Source organism: Aethina tumida, chromosome 7 (assembly GCF_024364675.1).
Source record: "Aethina tumida isolate Nest 87 chromosome 7, icAetTumi1.1, whole genome shotgun sequence".
Taxonomy (NCBI): domain Eukaryota; kingdom Metazoa; phylum Arthropoda; class Insecta; order Coleoptera; family Nitidulidae; genus Aethina; species Aethina tumida.
In genome coordinates this window covers 15,190,585-15,207,635 of record NC_065441.1, presented here as the reverse complement: position 1 = coordinate 15,207,635, position 17,051 = coordinate 15,190,585, and the positions used below count along the sequence as shown (strand labels likewise).

The window sequence follows — 17,051 nt, the reverse complement described above, 5'->3', positions numbered from 1 at the left end:
TGTTTCAATGGTAGGGGAGCTGAGGCGTGCCTCTAACCAATGAGATAACTCCAAATATCGAAATATCAAGTTCCCGAACATTGCCGAATTTTCAGTTTCAAAAAGTACTTGTGAAAAAGTTTTTAAGTAGTAATAAGACTCAACTGCATTTCTTATGTTAATAAGCGGATTTTTAATTAAATATTAAATTTAATATATGTGTTTTTCCAGTTTAAATTATTAAAAGCATTCAAATTGGAAATTATTAATTATGTGTAAATAAAAATGTTGCACCACTAAATAAAATTATAATCAAATTTAATAATAATAAAAATAAATAATAATAATAAGCAAAATAATAATTATTTATTGCAACTATTCAAAATAAATTTAAATAAATAATAAATGACATATTTATATTTTTTATGTTATGGTTTAATTCGTCTATATAACCTTCTGGCAGTGGGAATATTAGGATTTGTACTATTTAGTGTCTAAAATAATATCAATAAATATATAAATATATAAATAATTATTAATTTAAAAAATTACCACTTCAAGAGAATCGTCATCAAACTTGTAAACTTTCATCCCGGATACTCCACCGACTGTAAAAGTTGCAGTTATGGTGTTATCTTCCAATTTTGTAAATGTCTGCAAAGAAAAAAAATACAAATACAACATGGGATAATATTGAAGGAAAGGCGTTACTAATTGTAAGTAATAAAGTGCTTTGATCAAATAATTTTAAAGATAAAATACCTATACACGTTGATAATTAAGATATTATTTAAGATAAGAAGAGACAACTTTGTTTATTCTATAAAGGTTTCTTCTTTTAGAGAATTTTAGACATATTAAAAGAAAAATGTTACCGTGAGAGTTCCAATGGGTGTTTCTTCTGTAATTTCTTCATTGAGAACAAACGTGTTGGAGGAATTCGGAAACTTCGACGTACTGATGAGATGAATTTTGTTGTCCTCTCTCTTAAATTCTACAGTGGGTCTTTCAAAAGCGGCCACTGACGCATAATCATCGGGCACGCCTTCAAATCACACCTAAGATAATAAAAAAACCAAATTACTAACACAAAGATAACTCACCAACGGCCAGAAGGTATTCCAAAAAGTTTTCGTTGCATTCGAACTTGTACATGCCAGTAACGAGATCCATTGCTCTCCAGATTCATCGGCGTCCAAATGAACTGTGACAATGTTTATCTGTCAATGTGACGTACTGATAATTGCGTTGATGATAACGAAAAATTGTAAATTTCGTTAAATCATCAATTAGCTAAAGGAACAATTGGATCATGATCATGATGAATCATTTCGAGGTTTGGAGAGGCCCGAACCATTGACCAGAACACCGTTTGAAAAGAGCCCGGAATGAATTAGTTAATAGCGAAAGAGGACCATAAATCATTTCGACGAAACGGCACAACGGGACAAATGGCGACGTTGATGGATCGGTTCCTCCCGTTCCCGGAACCGCGATGCATCACAGTCTCTCCATCACGTCGCGATCCAGATTCCCGTTCCTAAAGGATTCGTGTTCTGTTGATAAAAATGTCGCTGGTATTTGTTTTCATCTGCGCGGATTACGGGTTATTAATAACTGTCGGCGTCGGTTATTATTTTTCATCAGAGGCTGAAATTAAAAATAATTTGCGTGTTAAGAGGATGGATGAATAGTTTAGTGCGGCATCAATTTCGTGGGTCGTTTTAAGGGGAGCGACTCTTGGGAGCACTTGGGGTCTTTCGGCGCTTCCGGTCTTAATTGAGTAATTTCCAGGAGCCAACTTAAGCCACCTCTTCAACAATTCTACAGGAAGACCAGCAAATTCGTCTTTCACTTTGTTACTATAATAATCCTCACTCCTTATCTTCTCTATTAATACAATATATGGTTTCACATGATACGTTTCCATTGTGACTAATTTTAGATGTCAGATGTTAGATAAGTTATTACTTGATAATTTGCCCTAATTTAGATAAATGTGGCACCAACTGATTAAAATGTTTTATTAAAAAATTAGGAATCATATTAATTAATCATATACATGTATAATTTAAATACAACTTATTTGCAATTTGAGATTTTATACAATAAATTTGAATAAATTATGTGACTAGAATTAATTTTATTTCATCAGGCCATCTTTCATATTTTAATAAATAAATTTATTTAGATTATCTTCACATTCCTTTATATATGCATATATTTTAATTCTAATTTAAGACGCCCCAAATATAATTTTTTTTGACGAATTATATAATTATAAATAATTATACTAAATAAAGGTTTTCTTTATATACACATAAAATTTAACTAAAATTTAAGATTATATGATCATAGAAAATCCGAATCAATTATGAAAAATTCTATTAAAAATTAAAATTTTAATTAATTCTGTTAATTTAAATCTTTTTTTTGACTAGGATTAATTCTATATCTTTTTTTATTATTATTTAAATATAATAATATATTATAATTAAAATTAAGGTCTCCATAAATATAAAAAATATAACTAAAATTTAAGATTTTATGAATTTAGAAGTTTGAATCAATTGTGCCATTATGAATAATTCTGTTAAAACATATTTTTCTGCAATTTTCATTAAATATACATAGTTTAATATTAGTTGTTCAATTTCATTTTTTAAAATTTATTTGAAATTTAAGTTTTATACAGTAAATTATATATTTTATAGAGTAAAGTTCTTTAAAATTTAACTCTATAACTATAAAAATATAAATTAATAAAGAATTGAACTAACTAATTCATAATTATAGAAAATTTTAATCAATTATATAATTATGAAAAATTCTGTTAAATTAAATATCTTTTTCTTTAAATTTTTCTTAAAATTTATATAAAATTTAGGATTTTATAAATATAGAAAATTTGAATAAATTATTTGACAAGGATTAATTCTATATATTTCTCATATTATTCAAATAAATAAACTAAACAAATTTTTATGAATTTTTTATTATTCATTTGTTAAAACATATTTTTCTTCAATTTTCATTAAGTATATATATATAAAAATTTTACTTAATATTAATTGTGTTAAATTAAATTTTTTTCATTTTTTTAAATTGATTTAAAATTTCAGATTTTATAAATATAGAATTAGGATTAGTTCTATTTAATCAAATTCTTCTTCATATTTTTTAAACAAATAAATTATACATATATTTAGATCTTTTTTTCTTTATCCTTTAAATATAATCATAAATTTTAATTAAAATTTAAGACTTAATAAATAGAAAAAAGTAATATATTATATAATTATGTATAATTCTGTTAAGTGGGATTTTTTTCATTATTTCTTAAATATGGTATATGTATATTATTCATTAGAATCAATGAATCGATTATATAATTATAAACATTTTTGTTAAGACAAAACTTTATTCAATTTTCATTAAATACATACATTAACAAAAGTTCGTTTAATATTAATTCAGTTTCAACTTTTAATTTATTTAAAATTTATGATTTTATAAATATAGAAAATTTGATTTAATTATATGACTAGGATTAATTATAGTTAATCAAATATTTCTACATATATAAAATTTATTAAAAACATTCATAGAAACAGGAATGAATATATTAAAAATATATTAAAAATCAAATGTTATAATGAAAAAATGTTGTGTTACTGTTATTAAAAAATAGTTTTATTAAATTCTTATGAAAATATAAAAAAATTGAATTACATCTAGCCAAAAATTATTTTTTTTTTTGAAACTTGACGGAAAAAGGCACAATAAACATGCATCGGAAGCGATTGTAAAAATTAATATTTCGCCCGTATAGAATTTCGAAATGGCAACACACACAAAGGGGAGAAACGTCAACATGAATAAAATGCAATATGTAATTTCATACTGTCGGTTTATTAAATTCGCGCCGGGGGGCGAACATTTTCCACCCTACGTCGATTTTACCACGCACACATTTTTGTCCTACGCGTATATTGTTTATTATTACATGTCGGTAATTAAATTTACAATCCGTCTGCTTTTCTGGTACGAGAGAAATCAATTTTTGATTCTGCATTTTTTTTATATCGGATTAAATGTATTTTAGTATAAATAAAATTTGACAGTCATACAATTAATCATCTAAAGTTTATTTACTTTGTAAACAATGTAAATAATTTTTGCACGGTCATTGAATCTCTCAACAAATACGACTTGTTTAACAAGGATTTTCTATTTCAACAAACACCCATGACAAATTAAAATTATATCATATATAAAGACTGCCTTACCACTAATAAGTACATTGTGAAAGCTCGTAAAAATGGTGCAAATCGCAGGAAAATACGTGCAAGAGAAGCAAGAGAACTTTGTGGCTTTTCTTTTGGCAGTTGGTTAGTAAAACTCCAAGTTAAATTATAACTAACAAGTTTTAACAGCAACCAAATGTCTTAGGCATACCGGAGGAATATGCTAAGCGTGCGGAAACGGCAAAAACCGAAACGACCATCGCAATAAACGGTAAAAACATTGAAATCTCCACAAAGTCGCCTAACTTCTCAAGAACTGCCACCTACATTGACGGCGAAGAAGTTGACGACAGCACCGAACGCCACAAGAATACAAAAGTAATAAATTTAATTTTCTCAATTTCGTTTAATAATTACAATTTTTTGTTTGATTAAAGAGTGTGGCCGTTTTGAAAGGAGACGTCTTGGAAATCACATCAAAATACGCAGATGGCAAAACTGGATTGAGAAAATACACATTTACTGATGCTGGTTACACTCTGGTAAGTTAATTTTTAGAAGGGTTGAAATTTTATTATTTTTTTGCTTCATTACAGGAATTATCCGAAACTGATGCTCCCAACGCTGTTATTTACAATAAAAGAGTCTGATTGAGTACATATCGTTTATTGTACATGCAAATAATAATAAAACAATATAACTAAATACAGTTTTTTATTTTTAATATAGAAATTTTAATCATTTTTCAATTTAAAAAAATCATACGATACATTAGACGGTTCAACGATGACACACTCGATTCTTATCAATAGACGGAATATTATAAAAGATGAGGTGGTCTCGAAAATATTATAGTGTACTTTTGTAATAGCACTGCTTAAACAATCGAAAATGGTCACCATTGCAGGAAAATACGTTCACGAGAAACACACCAATCTTGTTGAATATTTGGTTGCAACTGGTAATTATTAATTTCCAATTTAATTACTCGTAATAATTATAATATTTCTTAGGAATTCCTGAGGAACTCGCTAAGAAAGCTGACGCATCCAAACCAGAAGTTGTGATCGACGTTGACGGCAAAAAAATCCAACTGGTAACGACATTCACCCCGGAACATGTTTTCACCTCGAATTACGTTGACGGTGAGGAAGTTGACGAACTTTCCGGCACAGTAAAGGATGCTAAAGTTAGTTAAAATAGTTAAAAGTTTTTGAATATTTTATAGTATTATTGAAATTATTTTAGAGCACTGCAGTAATCAAAGGTGACGTTTTGGAAGTCTCATCGAAATACAATGACGGAAAGGTTGGATCGAAGGTTTACAAATTCACTGACGAAGGATTCACAGTTGTAAGTATTTTATTACAGTTAATTAGTTGAGTATTTGGGAATAACTGAAAATCGTCTAATATGTTATTTTAATTTTTGCTTTGTTTCGTAGACTCTGACCAAAACTGGAGCTCCAGAGGCCACCCTAACCTTCAAAAGATCGTAAACCTACAGTAAGTATTAAAATATGTAACCTCTCTCTTAAAATAACGCGTCTAAATTTTTGTGGCTTTCATTGCATTTAAATTATATATAATTAATAAATTTACGTAAGATAAGACCTGTGACCTTGAATAATTATATAACATGGTATTCATATCATATTCAATATCAATTTATCATTAATAACCAGATATAAAAGGTCACGTTTTTGATATGTTAAATAGGATCATATTTACTAACGTCAAATTCGTCAATCAATTTTTTTCTATATTTTTATTCATTGCAGGGGCTATCCAGGATTTATCCAGGAGTGACGCACCATCCCTTGATATTGTTATTAAAAGAATTTAATATGTTAAAATTTATTTATTCTATATGTATCAATAAAGTAATATAATTAATTATAGATATTTATTTTGCATTTGAAACATGGATTGTCATGACTTTATTTAGGTCTAGTTAATTAACCTCTAAACGCTGATTTAAGCTAAGAAATGTTTTAATTCAATAAAAAAACTATTTAAATTATATATAAATATGCACATTTATAAAAAAATATGATATACATTAAAATGTGTTAATTTCTTAAATTATTTAAAGTAGAAATAAATTATATTTTATTCAAGGATTTTTGAATTAAATATAGCTATCTAAATAGTAATAACAAAAAATTAAATTTATAAACAATAGATCAATATTTCAATTATTAAATACTATAATTTACAAACAATAGCACAAAAAGCAACCTTCTTATCTTATATGTCACACTGTAAGTATTTTTTAATATAATGGATACAGATAAATTAAGTAAGTCAAACGGATTTTGATGAGTAGAAGATACATTTTTGAATTAATTAATTTATATTTGTTCCTATTATTGAAAAATTAATTAATTTATCAATACAAATAATAATTTATAAAACTAATTCAGTTAAAAAGTGAACAATGTCAAAATGAAAATTGATCAAAATAAAAATGCTCAAATAAATTTAAATAATATTAAATGTAGTGAGTGAACAACTGTTTAATTTAAATGTCCTCGAATCATGTACGTTAATTAAAAGGCACAAGTAGTAAATTAAAATGCAACACTGAACAAATTGTTGAACGATCCGAGGCAAAGTGTGGTTCGTCAGTTTGAGTTGTCGCTAACAAATCGTTTTGTAACAGTCATCACAAAATGTACTTCAACAATTTTATATGTCAGTGTTTTTGTTCATTTAACTTTAATATATTATGGAAATAATTTTAATGTCAAATTAAACATTGAAATTTAATAGTATGAAATAATTTATTAGTACGAAACATATCAATAATAAATTTTGATAATGTAGCTGTCACTATACACATCAAATAATTATTTCATTATATATATTAATTAATAATTACCTTCACACTTTTCAAAAAGTCTGTATAAATATTGTTACAATAATTCATCTAGTAATTTACATATTAATAATCATTTTTTACGTTTAATATGTAACAAACATCTACAAAAAAATTAATAAAGGTAATATCAGATTGTTTTTATTGTTTGTGCACATAGAAAGTTTATCTTATCTCTTTATTGAGATAATATCTATTTTATTTTAGTCATAAACTTTCCATTTATGATTTTAAGTGGGTGTGAATACGTTTGTAGCTCCCAGATAATTGATATTTGGTAAAGGAATCGCAAACATAGACAGTAAAATCTCCTGTGGGATACCAATAAATTCCCGACAACAGGTGCAATTAGTTCTGATTGCTTTTCTATTAAACGTTTCCAGCTTCTATTTATTCACTCCTTCACAATTCTGTTTGTCTGGTGCACTTTTTTTTTTGAAGGCCTTTCATTACACCCTGGAAAGTTCGAAAATAGTTAACAATTAACAATGCAAATCGGAACGTTTGTTGTCCTTTTGGAAGGTTTTAATTAAGTTCTTGGTGGGAGTAGAAAAAGTAGAGAGGAATTGTTTATTTTATTTTCTGAAAAGAGAGAAAGTTATAAATAGATATAAAGCCTTATCAAGGACTTTCGGTAATATTTAAAAAAATCTTTATATTTTGTTCTCCACGTTTTATTTAATACCAAACGTATTTAAAAAATTAACTAAATAAAATTAACCTTAGATAAAGGAAGTTTCATTATAAAACTATAATTAATTTTTCCAAAGTTATTATATATTGTTTATTTATTGTTAACCTAAAAAATTATTTCAAAAGTTACCATTACTTAATTTTTCAGGAAACACGTCAATATAAGTATTACAAAAAAACTGAACAAGAAGAAAATTGTTGACTAGACTTATTAAATTTTTCTAAATACTTTTCTAAAGACTACAACTTTTTATTTATTCTTTATTATTTTCCAAAAATTCTATATACTATATATATTTATGTTAATTTTGATAAAAAAGAGATTTTATTTATTATTACAGAAACAAATTAATTAAATATAAATATTTAAAATCTTGAATAAAAGGAAAGTGTTAATGACACAATACAATTAAAAAAAATGCAGGAAATAAAAATATTAGAGTGGACCATTTTAAGAAAGTGCATACGTTTTATTTCCCATTTGTTGTTATAATCAATATTATCAATAAACAAAGTTCATAATTAAGTCAGAGTGCAAGGATCACCTATTAAGAGGTGTGTTACATTATTATGCACTATCTTATCGTGTCATAATATATAAAAGGCCATTTTTTGAACTAACAAACCGTAGTCTGACTGTGAGTGTAAGAGTCAACAAAACAAAACAACAAAATGGTTCAAATCGCCGGAAAATACTGTCTGCAAAAAAATGAGAACTTGGTCCCCTACCTTGTTGCTTTGGGTAAGAAATTGTAATTACAAACCCTTTTAATTGTAACTACAACACATATTAAAATGTAGGAGTTCCGGAGGAGAAGGCCAAAGTCGCCGACGGTTTGGCCAATGTAGAAATCGAAGTGATCATCGACGGTAACAACATTAGCATCAACAGCAACTCCGGAATTGACAACGCTTCATCCAAATTCGTTGTCGGCCAAGAAGTCGACGATCCAATGCCACTTGGTGTCACCCTCAAGGTACAAAGCGAATTAACTTGTACTTATAGTAAGTCTAATAAATATTTCTAAAAATTTTAGAGCACTGCCAAATTGGAATCTGATGCTATCATCGTTGACTCTAAAGGACCTGACGGCAGCACCGGACAGAGAATCTACAAATTCACTGACGCTGGACTCACTATTGTAAGTATTATTTTCCGTGATAATAAACCATTAATCACATTAACACATGTTAGTTTAGGAAGAATTTTAATCAATATTTTTCTGTTTTCTAATCACTACTTTTGATGTTTCTAGACTTACACCTCTTCCAAAGGCGCTGAAGCTAAGAGGACTTACAAGAGGCTGTAATTTAATTTTTTAAAAACATAACGGATTTTTATATTTTGTGCATACATAAATCAATAAAAAATTTTGTATAAATCAATCTATTTGTTTTATTGATATGATTTTTTATATATTCACTGATGACACTCAATTATTTGCACATTTGTTATCGCTGGTAAATTAAAATGCATTCAAACAAAACGTAATAATAATATACTTTAAAATTCACACACTGAAAACGAGAGATTTAGTTAAATTTTCGAAATATATTTTTTAAATACTAATAATAATAATACATCTGCAAATAGTTTATTCAAAATTTAATAAATTAATTAATTTTATTATAATGATGCAAAATATATTTTTAGTATAAAATAAATTAAACTTTAAACAATTTTAACATTATTTATATCATATTTTTTAATTTATAATGTTATTAAAAACATGTTTAAAGTATAACACAATGCAAATAATTAAAAAAAATAACGAAATATAAAACATAACATTTTTCATAAAACATTATTTTAAGGGGATGTGAGAAATTCTATTGGCTCAACAATCAATCAATGAAGAAAACTTTAGGAACTTACAGGTGATAAAAATATTAGAGTGGTTTATTTTTAAAGATACGATTTTATTTCCCACTGGTTGTTATAATCAATTTAATCAATAAACAAAGTTCATAATTGAGTTGAGAGTAAGGAGTACCTATTAAGAGTTATGCTATATCTTATCGGTTTTAATATATAAATGGCCATTTTTTGAACTAACAAACCATAGTCTAACTGTGAGTGTAAGAGACAACAAATCAAAATGGTTCAAATCGCCGGAAAATACAGCCTCAAAAAGAACGAGAACTTCGTCCCTTACCTTGTTGCTTTGGGTAAGTAATTTTAATCACAATATTTTTTAATTGAAACTATAATACACATTAAACCACAGGAATTGAGGAGGAGAAGGCCAAAGTTGCCGACGGTTTACAGAATGTAGAAATCGAAGTGATCATTGACGGCAATAATATTACCATCAACAGCAACTCCGGAATTGGTAACTCTTCATCGAAATTCATTGTCGGCCAAGAAGTAGACGATCCAATGCCACTGGGCATCACCCTAAAGGTACAAAGTATTAATTTGTATTTATAGTGAATCTAATAGGTCCTTGTAACAATTTTAGAGCACTGCCAAATTGGAATCTGACGCTATAATCGTTGACTCTAAAGGTCCTGACGGCAGCACTGGACAGAGAATCTACAAATTCACTGACGCTGGACTCACTATTGTAAGTATTATTTTCCACGATATTAAACCATTTATAACATATATAGTTTAGAAAGAAATTCAATCAATATTTTACTGTTTTTCAATAATTTATTCTTGTTATTTCTAGACTTACACCTCATCCAAAGGACCTGAAGCCAAGAGGATTTATAAGAGGCTGTAATTTTTTAAAAACACATTTTTATATTTTGTTCATACATATATCAATAAAAAAAATAGCAGAGATTAATTAATTTGTTTTATCAATATGATTTTTTATTTAATCACCGATGACACTCAATTATTTACACATGAGTTATCACCAATAAATTAAAAAACATCCAAACAAAACAAAGTAAGTGCATTTATAACGAATTTTATAATTTATACCCTGAAAAGGGCAGTTTTAATTAAAATTTCGAAATATATATTTTAAATATAAATAATAATATAACTGCAATTAATTTATTTCAAAACTTAGCAAATTCATTCATTTTACTATTAATATAACGATACAAAACATCCTTATTTCAACATAAATTAAATTAAATTCCAAACAATTTCATAATGTATTTTAAATTTATTTGTATTACTTTTTTTATTATTATTAAAAGATAATCAAAGTGTTGAAAATTTAGAATACAATTTGACTGAATGTTAAAAAAAATTAGTGAAACATCATTACTTTTTTCATGAAAATTAATATCAAGTAGAGGTGAGAAATTTAAACAAAAATTTCAATTAACTTTTATCATTTTTTCTATTTACTCAATAAATATTTGAATAAGAAAACTTTCAAAACTTAAATTAAATTACCATAAATCTTAAAATAATGTTATAAAATAATCTTCTTCAAGGGGATTTAACCAGGTACAGATGTTGCTAACTTAATTAAATAAAAAATAAAAAAAAACAGAAACATGAAATATATTTTTATGTTTTAAATTAGAAAAGCATCTTTCAAACGAACCACTCTAAGCAAGAAAAATTGCTGAGTCGAATCGCACCGAAAGTTCCGATGAAAAGTACAATGTTTGTTGTATCGATTGGCTAGGGTCAAGTGGGAAATCATCTCGCCTGGTCTCGTCTCGTCGTAGTGGAAACGCGAAAATGTGTCAACGTGTTCAACTTTGGTCCCGAAAAATATTCCCGACATGTTTCCACTCTTCTGATCGAATATTTCCATTTAGATTTAAGACATGGCTATAAATATCACAATTAGGGCTGATTACAATTCTAAAAAGCTGTCTTATTTTTATCTGCCAATGAATTGTGCAATTTTCAACTACACTAATAGTACATTAAGTTTTTTCTATTTGTTAGAAATAAATTTGGGAGTGGCACAGTAACAAATTTTATTTTAGGAAAGGTAAAGGTCAAATATTTTTATCAGCACTCGGTTATTGATATATCTCTTGTTATCTAAACATTTCTAGAAACAAGAGGACTCATTTTTACTTTGGTAATTTGGGAGATTCAAGAAATTGTATATTTGGTTTAAATATCGCCTTGCACGAGTCATTAAACATAATAAGCTTCATTATTTTAAACACGATTCTTCCTTCATTTCAATTATGCGTCGTCTTCTAGTCTTTCAAGGGTTTTTTGTAAAAACATTTAAATTTAATTCACGAATAAATTAAGTATTCTGGTAACAACAGTGTTAAGTAAAAAATTAATTTACAATGAAGCTACACAAAGTGAGACTTGTGTAATAACTGGTATGTAAATTAAAAAACAAATGTTAAATTTGTTCAGGGAAAAGAAAACGCAGATCTAAATTGTAATCCTGAAATATAAAAGGAAGGTTCCCCCGGAAAAAGAAAATATTTGTCCTTGATAATACGTTATTAAGTTGTTGTTAAAAGGATGATACGTTCTTTCGAGTCGTTTGTTTACCTGTCCCTTTGTTCTCCCTGTCAGGACGCACTTTACCTCTCTCATATTTTTCTCATTAATCCCACATAATAACGTTAACGTTATGGACCACGTTACGATAAGATTAGACACACGGAAACACTTCTCCCGTTGGGCCAACAAATGTATTTCTTATCTAATTAGATTTGAACAACGCGAGTGTTATTAACTTTGGTCTTATTTAATACTCGGATTAAAACGGGTAATTGTTGCAAATTTAATTGCAAATAAAACACTCAAGTGCAACTCCAGCTACAAGGTCGAAGATTTATCTTCTGATAAGATTTGTTACAAAGTGTGATAAAAACATGATATTGACATTGATGTTATACAACAATTTTGGGATCGTGCCATAATTAATGTACAATTGAGACCAAAATTAATACCGTCCTTAAATTGTGTATCAAATTCCCCCCATTAAAATTTAGTTACATTTCCCAGATCAATCTTTAAGGACATATCGTGTTACAAAAAAAAATATATTTAATCAGTGGCTTTTGTTGGAAAACTTATTGCAAAAAAAATTCATTATTTCATTCCGTCATTCTCAATATTCACACTTTGATGTCGAACCAAGTTCTTAATTAAAACATAAATTGCAAGCCACTTTGATTAATTAATTGTTTTTTTCCTGCAGTGTATTAATAGAGTGTATAATAAACTTCTCTCTATAAACTCATCCATAATTAGTTATAGTTACTAAGTAATAATAAACAGAGGACTTTTAATCGATTTGATTGTCGGCGGGTTTCGCTCCCGCAGGATCCATTATTAAGTTAGTGGTGCTCTGGAAGTTGTTCCTGTTTCCATTCCCGAAATATAAAGATAAACACATCACTGATGAAAGGAAATCGACACACGTTAAATAGTACAACTAATTGTGAGTTTGTTTTAGATTAATGTTGCGAGATTCGATAATTAGAATTGATTTGCACGAGGGAGGGATAAGTTTTGATGCGTTGGCGAAACCCGCTTTGATTCATTAGTACATAAATGGAACTGAATAATCAAATGTGCTAAACAAGAGTTTATGAAAGTACTTGTTTTGAACAAGTAAATTAAATTTTGAAATTATAATAAGTTAAATTTATTTTAATTTATGTAACTATGGTTACTTTAAACTACTTCTGCAGTTTAAATGATGATTCCCAGACATTTATTTCCAAAAAATCTATTTTATTCAGTTCGTTCTTAATTTATCTGTCATTTAGCACCTTAAAATGTGACAAAAAATGAAGGTCGTCAACGAGAAGACGGAAGACATGATTCTTTTCTAATTATTTCTGTTAGCCAAAATTGCTCGTTATTCACCATCAGAAGAATGTTGCATGAAGCTGGTTGTCTTCTTTTATTTGAATTTATTATTAGAGTATAGAGAGTGGAAGCAGTTCCTAAAGCAAGGGGGGATTGACTAAGTACTGATTGGAGAGATGTACTGGTTAAAATTTTCTTTTCGTTTTCATTTTAATATATTTTATTATATTAATAATATTATTTATTATATTAATAATAATATATATTAATAATTTCGTCTTGTCTTTTAATAGCTGATTTTGATACTTCTAGACTCTCATATCTTCCTTAGATCCAGAAGCCAAGATATTTTACAAAAGGCTTTAATAAAAAGACAATTCAGTTATTTAAGTCCAAGTTTCAAGTTAAATCAGAGTTATGATAATAAATATATTTATTTAGTATAAATTATTAGTATATAAATGTATAATTTTTATTTTAATTAAAATACAAAAATAACAAACATAAAAGTATATACTACATGTTATATTAGCTTTCATTAAAATATTTAATTAGATTTTAATTAAAAGAACTGGCTTTGTTTAACTACTAGTTATTTAAATCAAGAGTATCAAGTTTGTGTTAATTAATAACAGTAATGTGGTTTTATTTATATTTATATAAATTTTCAGTGATTTAGTTCCATCCAGATTTGATTAATTTTATGTATTCAATTTCAGGTAAAAGAGATTGAAAATTTAGGCAAAAATGTATAATTAATAGATGATCAACGATCTAAGAAGGTTGCCAGTTTTCTCCTGAGGTTCATCTTTCTAAGTCTTTTCTATTTGAAGCTAAAGTTTGCGGGGAGCTCTACACGTGATTGAACATTGATAAATTCGGAGATCTTGCTGGGGGTGGAAACTAATTTATATCGAAATGTTGTAAACATTCCAAAGTAACCTTTACAATATGGGGTCGAGCATTGTCTTGTTGGAAACCTGGATTTAGGAGGATTCTAAGATATGATAATAAACGAGGTATCAATGGACATTTAAATTATCTCTAATGAAAGTTAAGGCTGACCAACTGTAATACCTAGTGACACCCTTAACTCCTTTTATTCGATGTACAGGGTTCTCAATAAAAAAATGACACAGACAACAAACAAAATTAGGTCACATTACTGAACATAACCCCTTCCAAAGCACATTTTAAAGCTGTCGTTTTGTGCACCACTCAAATCTTGCAATGCGAGTCCAAAAGGCCGGATTTTAAGAAATAGGAGCCTTGTTGGTATTTGCACGAGTGGTTACAAAATGATCTTGTAGAGCTAAACTTCTAAGGAGGTAATTTTCACGTTCACTTGTCGCTCGACATGTTCCTAAACCTCTCGTACGTCGGTCACGACTTTTTCAGACCACACTCTCAAATAATCCCACACAGAGCTTTGACTCGGATTCATTCGATTGACAATTTCAATGAATTCTTTGAAAACGATATAACTGAAATGAATACTAAATACTGAACTATGCCTGTTTAATGTGAATATTTTTTACTAAATATTTAGTGAAACATTAGTTTTTAATTGTGTTGTAGGACAATAAAATTTCAATTAGCAAGTACATATTTTCAGTGGGCGGAATTCAGAGAGCGCCGTATCAGTTTTAATAAAATATCTGAAATAATTGGTCAAAGCTCGTTGAATTCATCCCCGCTGTTTATTCATTGTTTCTTTTACGTTTTATATTTTCATTTCAACATCCAATTAGTTGATTTTCTTGCATTCCTAAATTTATCACTCAAGTTATGAATGTGAAACATTCAGGACTGCAAATTGAATAAAACATTAAACGAAAAAGGTTTCAAGTTCCCGAGGGAAGTGAGAGGATGTGTAAGCACTTTTCAATTTTACATTTTTTTATACATACAGAGGGACGGAAAAAATATTGGTAGCTAGTCGATACGTCGGCAAGACGAACCTAAATAATTTAATGGAAACAAATGGATAAAAAATGATGTATGAGAAAGTATTACTTTCGTTCGTCAAAAAAAAAAAAAAAAAATGTATTGAAGTGAAACGTTTTATACAGTATTAAGCGAGCCTACAGATCACAATGAGATAATGTTTTTACATTAATAAAAAAAAGATTACAGCGTGTTTATTCAAAAAAATTAAAACGCCAACAGTTTCGGGCATGCCTCGCCGAAAACGGTCGGAAAAAGGGAAGCGGGGCCCGCGGGGGTGAAAAATATGTAATTAAGGGGCGAAGTAGTCGGTGGGGGACGAAACGTGACGGAGGGGTCGTCCCCTGGAAAATATTATATTCAGTGGTGGCTGGTTCGTAAAGCTCCACGCATTTTTCGGTTGCCGCGGCGCAGAATCAATACCTGTAACATGCGCAGACCCCGAACCGTCCCAAACGCCTCCAACGTTCCCGGTCCGTCCCGGTCGCTCTCCCCCGTATTTACATCGGCTAGACGGAACGATAATTAGGCTGGAAACAACCTGTAGCCCCGTATTCTGTCTCTGCCGCCGTCTCGCTTGCTCTTTGTGTGCATTGTGTGTTGCTTACCCACGTTCCCCCCCAAAACGGAACCCGGGGGGACGAATCTGGACAGGGAAAGGAACGGACGAATTTATTAATTAAGGCCATTTTCGTTAAATGGTTATCAAAGCCAAAGACGAATGCTAATGGAGTTAATTAACTTTTATTAATGACTTATTTGTTTTCCGTTGTTTAATTTAACATTAGTTTCATTTCTATGTAAATTATTTTTGTTTTCTTTTTATCAAACTGCGTCTACAGTATTTATTTCTCTTTGATTTTTTATTTGTGTGTACTTCGTTTTGTCTCTATATACAATTAAATATTTTCTTGGAACTGCATATCAAACAGTATAAATTTACAAAGTCCTATTTTAATTAAAATTTAAAAAAAAGAAAGTTTATATAATAATAAAATTTTCAAGGAATGAAAATAAATGTAATTGAAACTAAATAATTAACAGTAAAATGAAATTCCATTAATTGACAAATAATTAACAGAAGCACTACTAATGACTTTAAATTAAATTCAATGTTTTACATCAAAGCAAACTTGTAAGTTTTCAAACAAAATATTCATTTATTAAAATTAACTTTATAATTTTTTTATGAAAAAGAAGTATTAAGTCAATAAGAAAAATTCCAAAATTACAGTAATTAATTTACCATTTGTAGCTATTGTTTGTTTTGCTATTCCTGAAAATTGATTTAAAACCTATCAAATAAAAATAGCTTTCCTAAAACTTTAATTTTATAAAATATTACACTTCAATAATATAAAATACTTGTTACTTTTATTAATTTAAGATTAGCATTAGTAAAAACTTTTCAAATTAAATTAAATTCTTTTCTTATAAACTATAATGTCTCAATAGACAATAAGGCATTCCCGAATGTTTATTATTGTTTGACTGTGACTTGGATTGATCTACATGCTGAATGAATATTATTTTTGTTTTTCTTTTTGTTTTCATTTTACATTTGATTCCATTTCCTTAATTTCAAAATT

At 28.1% G+C, this 17,051-nt stretch overlaps 5 protein-coding genes across 5 annotated transcripts; 4 read left to right on the top strand and 1 right to left on the bottom strand.

Annotated features, from left to right (window-relative positions):
- Positions 1–381: 381 nt before the first annotated feature.
- Positions 382–1,853, bottom strand: LOC109600766 (fatty acid binding protein 1-A, liver-like). Its single transcript, XM_020016943.2, has 4 exons — positions 1,083–1,853; positions 855–1,024; positions 532–633; positions 382–473 (listed from the first exon to the last, which is right to left on the bottom strand). Exons 1-4 carry the CDS (start codon positions 1,150–1,152, stop codon positions 408–410), a joined length of 408 nt encoding a protein of 135 aa, XP_019872502.1. The 5' UTR covers positions 1,153–1,853; the 3' UTR covers positions 382–407.
- Positions 1,854–4,269: 2,416 nt separating this feature from the next.
- On the top strand, positions 4,270–4,931 carry LOC109600760 (fatty acid-binding protein 1, liver). The gene is made up of 4 exons (XM_020016940.2): positions 4,270–4,370; positions 4,432–4,604; positions 4,664–4,768; positions 4,823–4,931. Exons 1-4 carry the CDS (start codon positions 4,301–4,303, stop codon positions 4,874–4,876), a joined length of 402 nt encoding a protein of 133 aa, XP_019872499.1. The 5' UTR covers positions 4,270–4,300; the 3' UTR covers positions 4,877–4,931.
- A 121-nt stretch (positions 4,932–5,052) lies between these two features.
- Positions 5,053–6,060, top strand: LOC109600762 (fatty acid-binding protein, liver-like). Its single transcript, XM_049969727.1, has 5 exons — positions 5,053–5,187; positions 5,240–5,415; positions 5,475–5,579; positions 5,671–5,731; positions 6,007–6,060. The coding sequence occupies exons 1-4, from the start codon at positions 5,118–5,120 to the stop codon at positions 5,722–5,724; spliced, it is 405 nt and encodes a 134-aa protein (XP_049825684.1). The 5' UTR covers positions 5,053–5,117; the 3' UTR covers positions 5,725–5,731; positions 6,007–6,060.
- Positions 6,061–8,410: 2,350 nt separating this feature from the next.
- On the top strand, positions 8,411–9,185 carry LOC109600763 (fatty acid-binding protein, liver-like). The gene is made up of 4 exons (XM_020016942.2): positions 8,411–8,541; positions 8,601–8,776; positions 8,837–8,941; positions 9,056–9,185. The coding sequence occupies exons 1-4, from the start codon at positions 8,472–8,474 to the stop codon at positions 9,107–9,109; spliced, it is 405 nt and encodes a 134-aa protein (XP_019872501.1). The 5' UTR covers positions 8,411–8,471; the 3' UTR covers positions 9,110–9,185.
- Positions 9,186–9,843: 658 nt separating this feature from the next.
- Positions 9,844–10,611, top strand: LOC109600761 (fatty acid-binding protein, liver-like). Its single transcript, XM_020016941.2, has 4 exons — positions 9,844–9,968; positions 10,028–10,203; positions 10,262–10,366; positions 10,475–10,611. Exons 1-4 carry the CDS (start codon positions 9,899–9,901, stop codon positions 10,526–10,528), a joined length of 405 nt encoding a protein of 134 aa, XP_019872500.2. The 5' UTR covers positions 9,844–9,898; the 3' UTR covers positions 10,529–10,611.
- The last annotated feature ends 6,440 nt before the right edge of the window (positions 10,612–17,051 follow it).

What these genes read in the sequence shown, in the direction of transcription:
- LOC109600766 (XM_020016943.2), bottom strand. Translation starts at nt 1,152, where the DNA reads ATGGATCTCGTTACTGGCATGTACAAGTTCGAATGCAACGAAAACTTT. An exon ending in CACCCATTGGAACTCTCACG is followed by an intron (nt 634 to 854) that starts GTAACATTTTTC and finishes TTTTCTTTGCAG; the next exon opens with ACATTTACAAAATTGGAAGA. An exon ending in ATGACGATTCTCTTGAAGTG is followed by an intron (nt 474 to 531) that starts GTAATTTTTTAA and finishes ATATTATTTTAG; the next exon opens with ACACTAAATAGTACAAATCC.
- LOC109600760 (XM_020016940.2), top strand. Translation starts at nt 4,301, where the DNA reads ATGGTGCAAATCGCAGGAAAATACGTGCAAGAGAAGCAAGAGAACTTT. An exon ending in AACGCCACAAGAATACAAAA is followed by an intron (nt 4,605 to 4,663) that starts GTAATAAATTTA and finishes GTTTGATTAAAG; the next exon opens with AGTGTGGCCGTTTTGAAAGG. An exon ending in CTGATGCTGGTTACACTCTG is followed by an intron (nt 4,769 to 4,822) that starts GTAAGTTAATTT and finishes GCTTCATTACAG; the next exon opens with GAATTATCCGAAACTGATGC.
- LOC109600762 (XM_049969727.1), top strand. Translation starts at nt 5,118, where the DNA reads ATGGTCACCATTGCAGGAAAATACGTTCACGAGAAACACACCAATCTT. An exon ending in GCACAGTAAAGGATGCTAAA is followed by an intron (nt 5,416 to 5,474) that starts GTTAGTTAAAAT and finishes AAATTATTTTAG; the next exon opens with AGCACTGCAGTAATCAAAGG. An exon ending in CTGACGAAGGATTCACAGTT is followed by an intron (nt 5,580 to 5,670) that starts GTAAGTATTTTA and finishes TTTGTTTCGTAG; the next exon opens with ACTCTGACCAAAACTGGAGC.
- LOC109600763 (XM_020016942.2), top strand. Translation starts at nt 8,472, where the DNA reads ATGGTTCAAATCGCCGGAAAATACTGTCTGCAAAAAAATGAGAACTTG. An exon ending in CACTTGGTGTCACCCTCAAG is followed by an intron (nt 8,777 to 8,836) that starts GTACAAAGCGAA and finishes TAAAAATTTTAG; the next exon opens with AGCACTGCCAAATTGGAATC. An exon ending in CTGACGCTGGACTCACTATT is followed by an intron (nt 8,942 to 9,055) that starts GTAAGTATTATT and finishes TGATGTTTCTAG; the next exon opens with ACTTACACCTCTTCCAAAGG.
- LOC109600761 (XM_020016941.2), top strand. Translation starts at nt 9,899, where the DNA reads ATGGTTCAAATCGCCGGAAAATACAGCCTCAAAAAGAACGAGAACTTC. An exon ending in CCCTTACCTTGTTGCTTTGG is followed by an intron (nt 9,969 to 10,027) that starts GTAAGTAATTTT and finishes ATTAAACCACAG; the next exon opens with GAATTGAGGAGGAGAAGGCC. An exon ending in CACTGGGCATCACCCTAAAG is followed by an intron (nt 10,204 to 10,261) that starts GTACAAAGTATT and finishes TAACAATTTTAG; the next exon opens with AGCACTGCCAAATTGGAATC.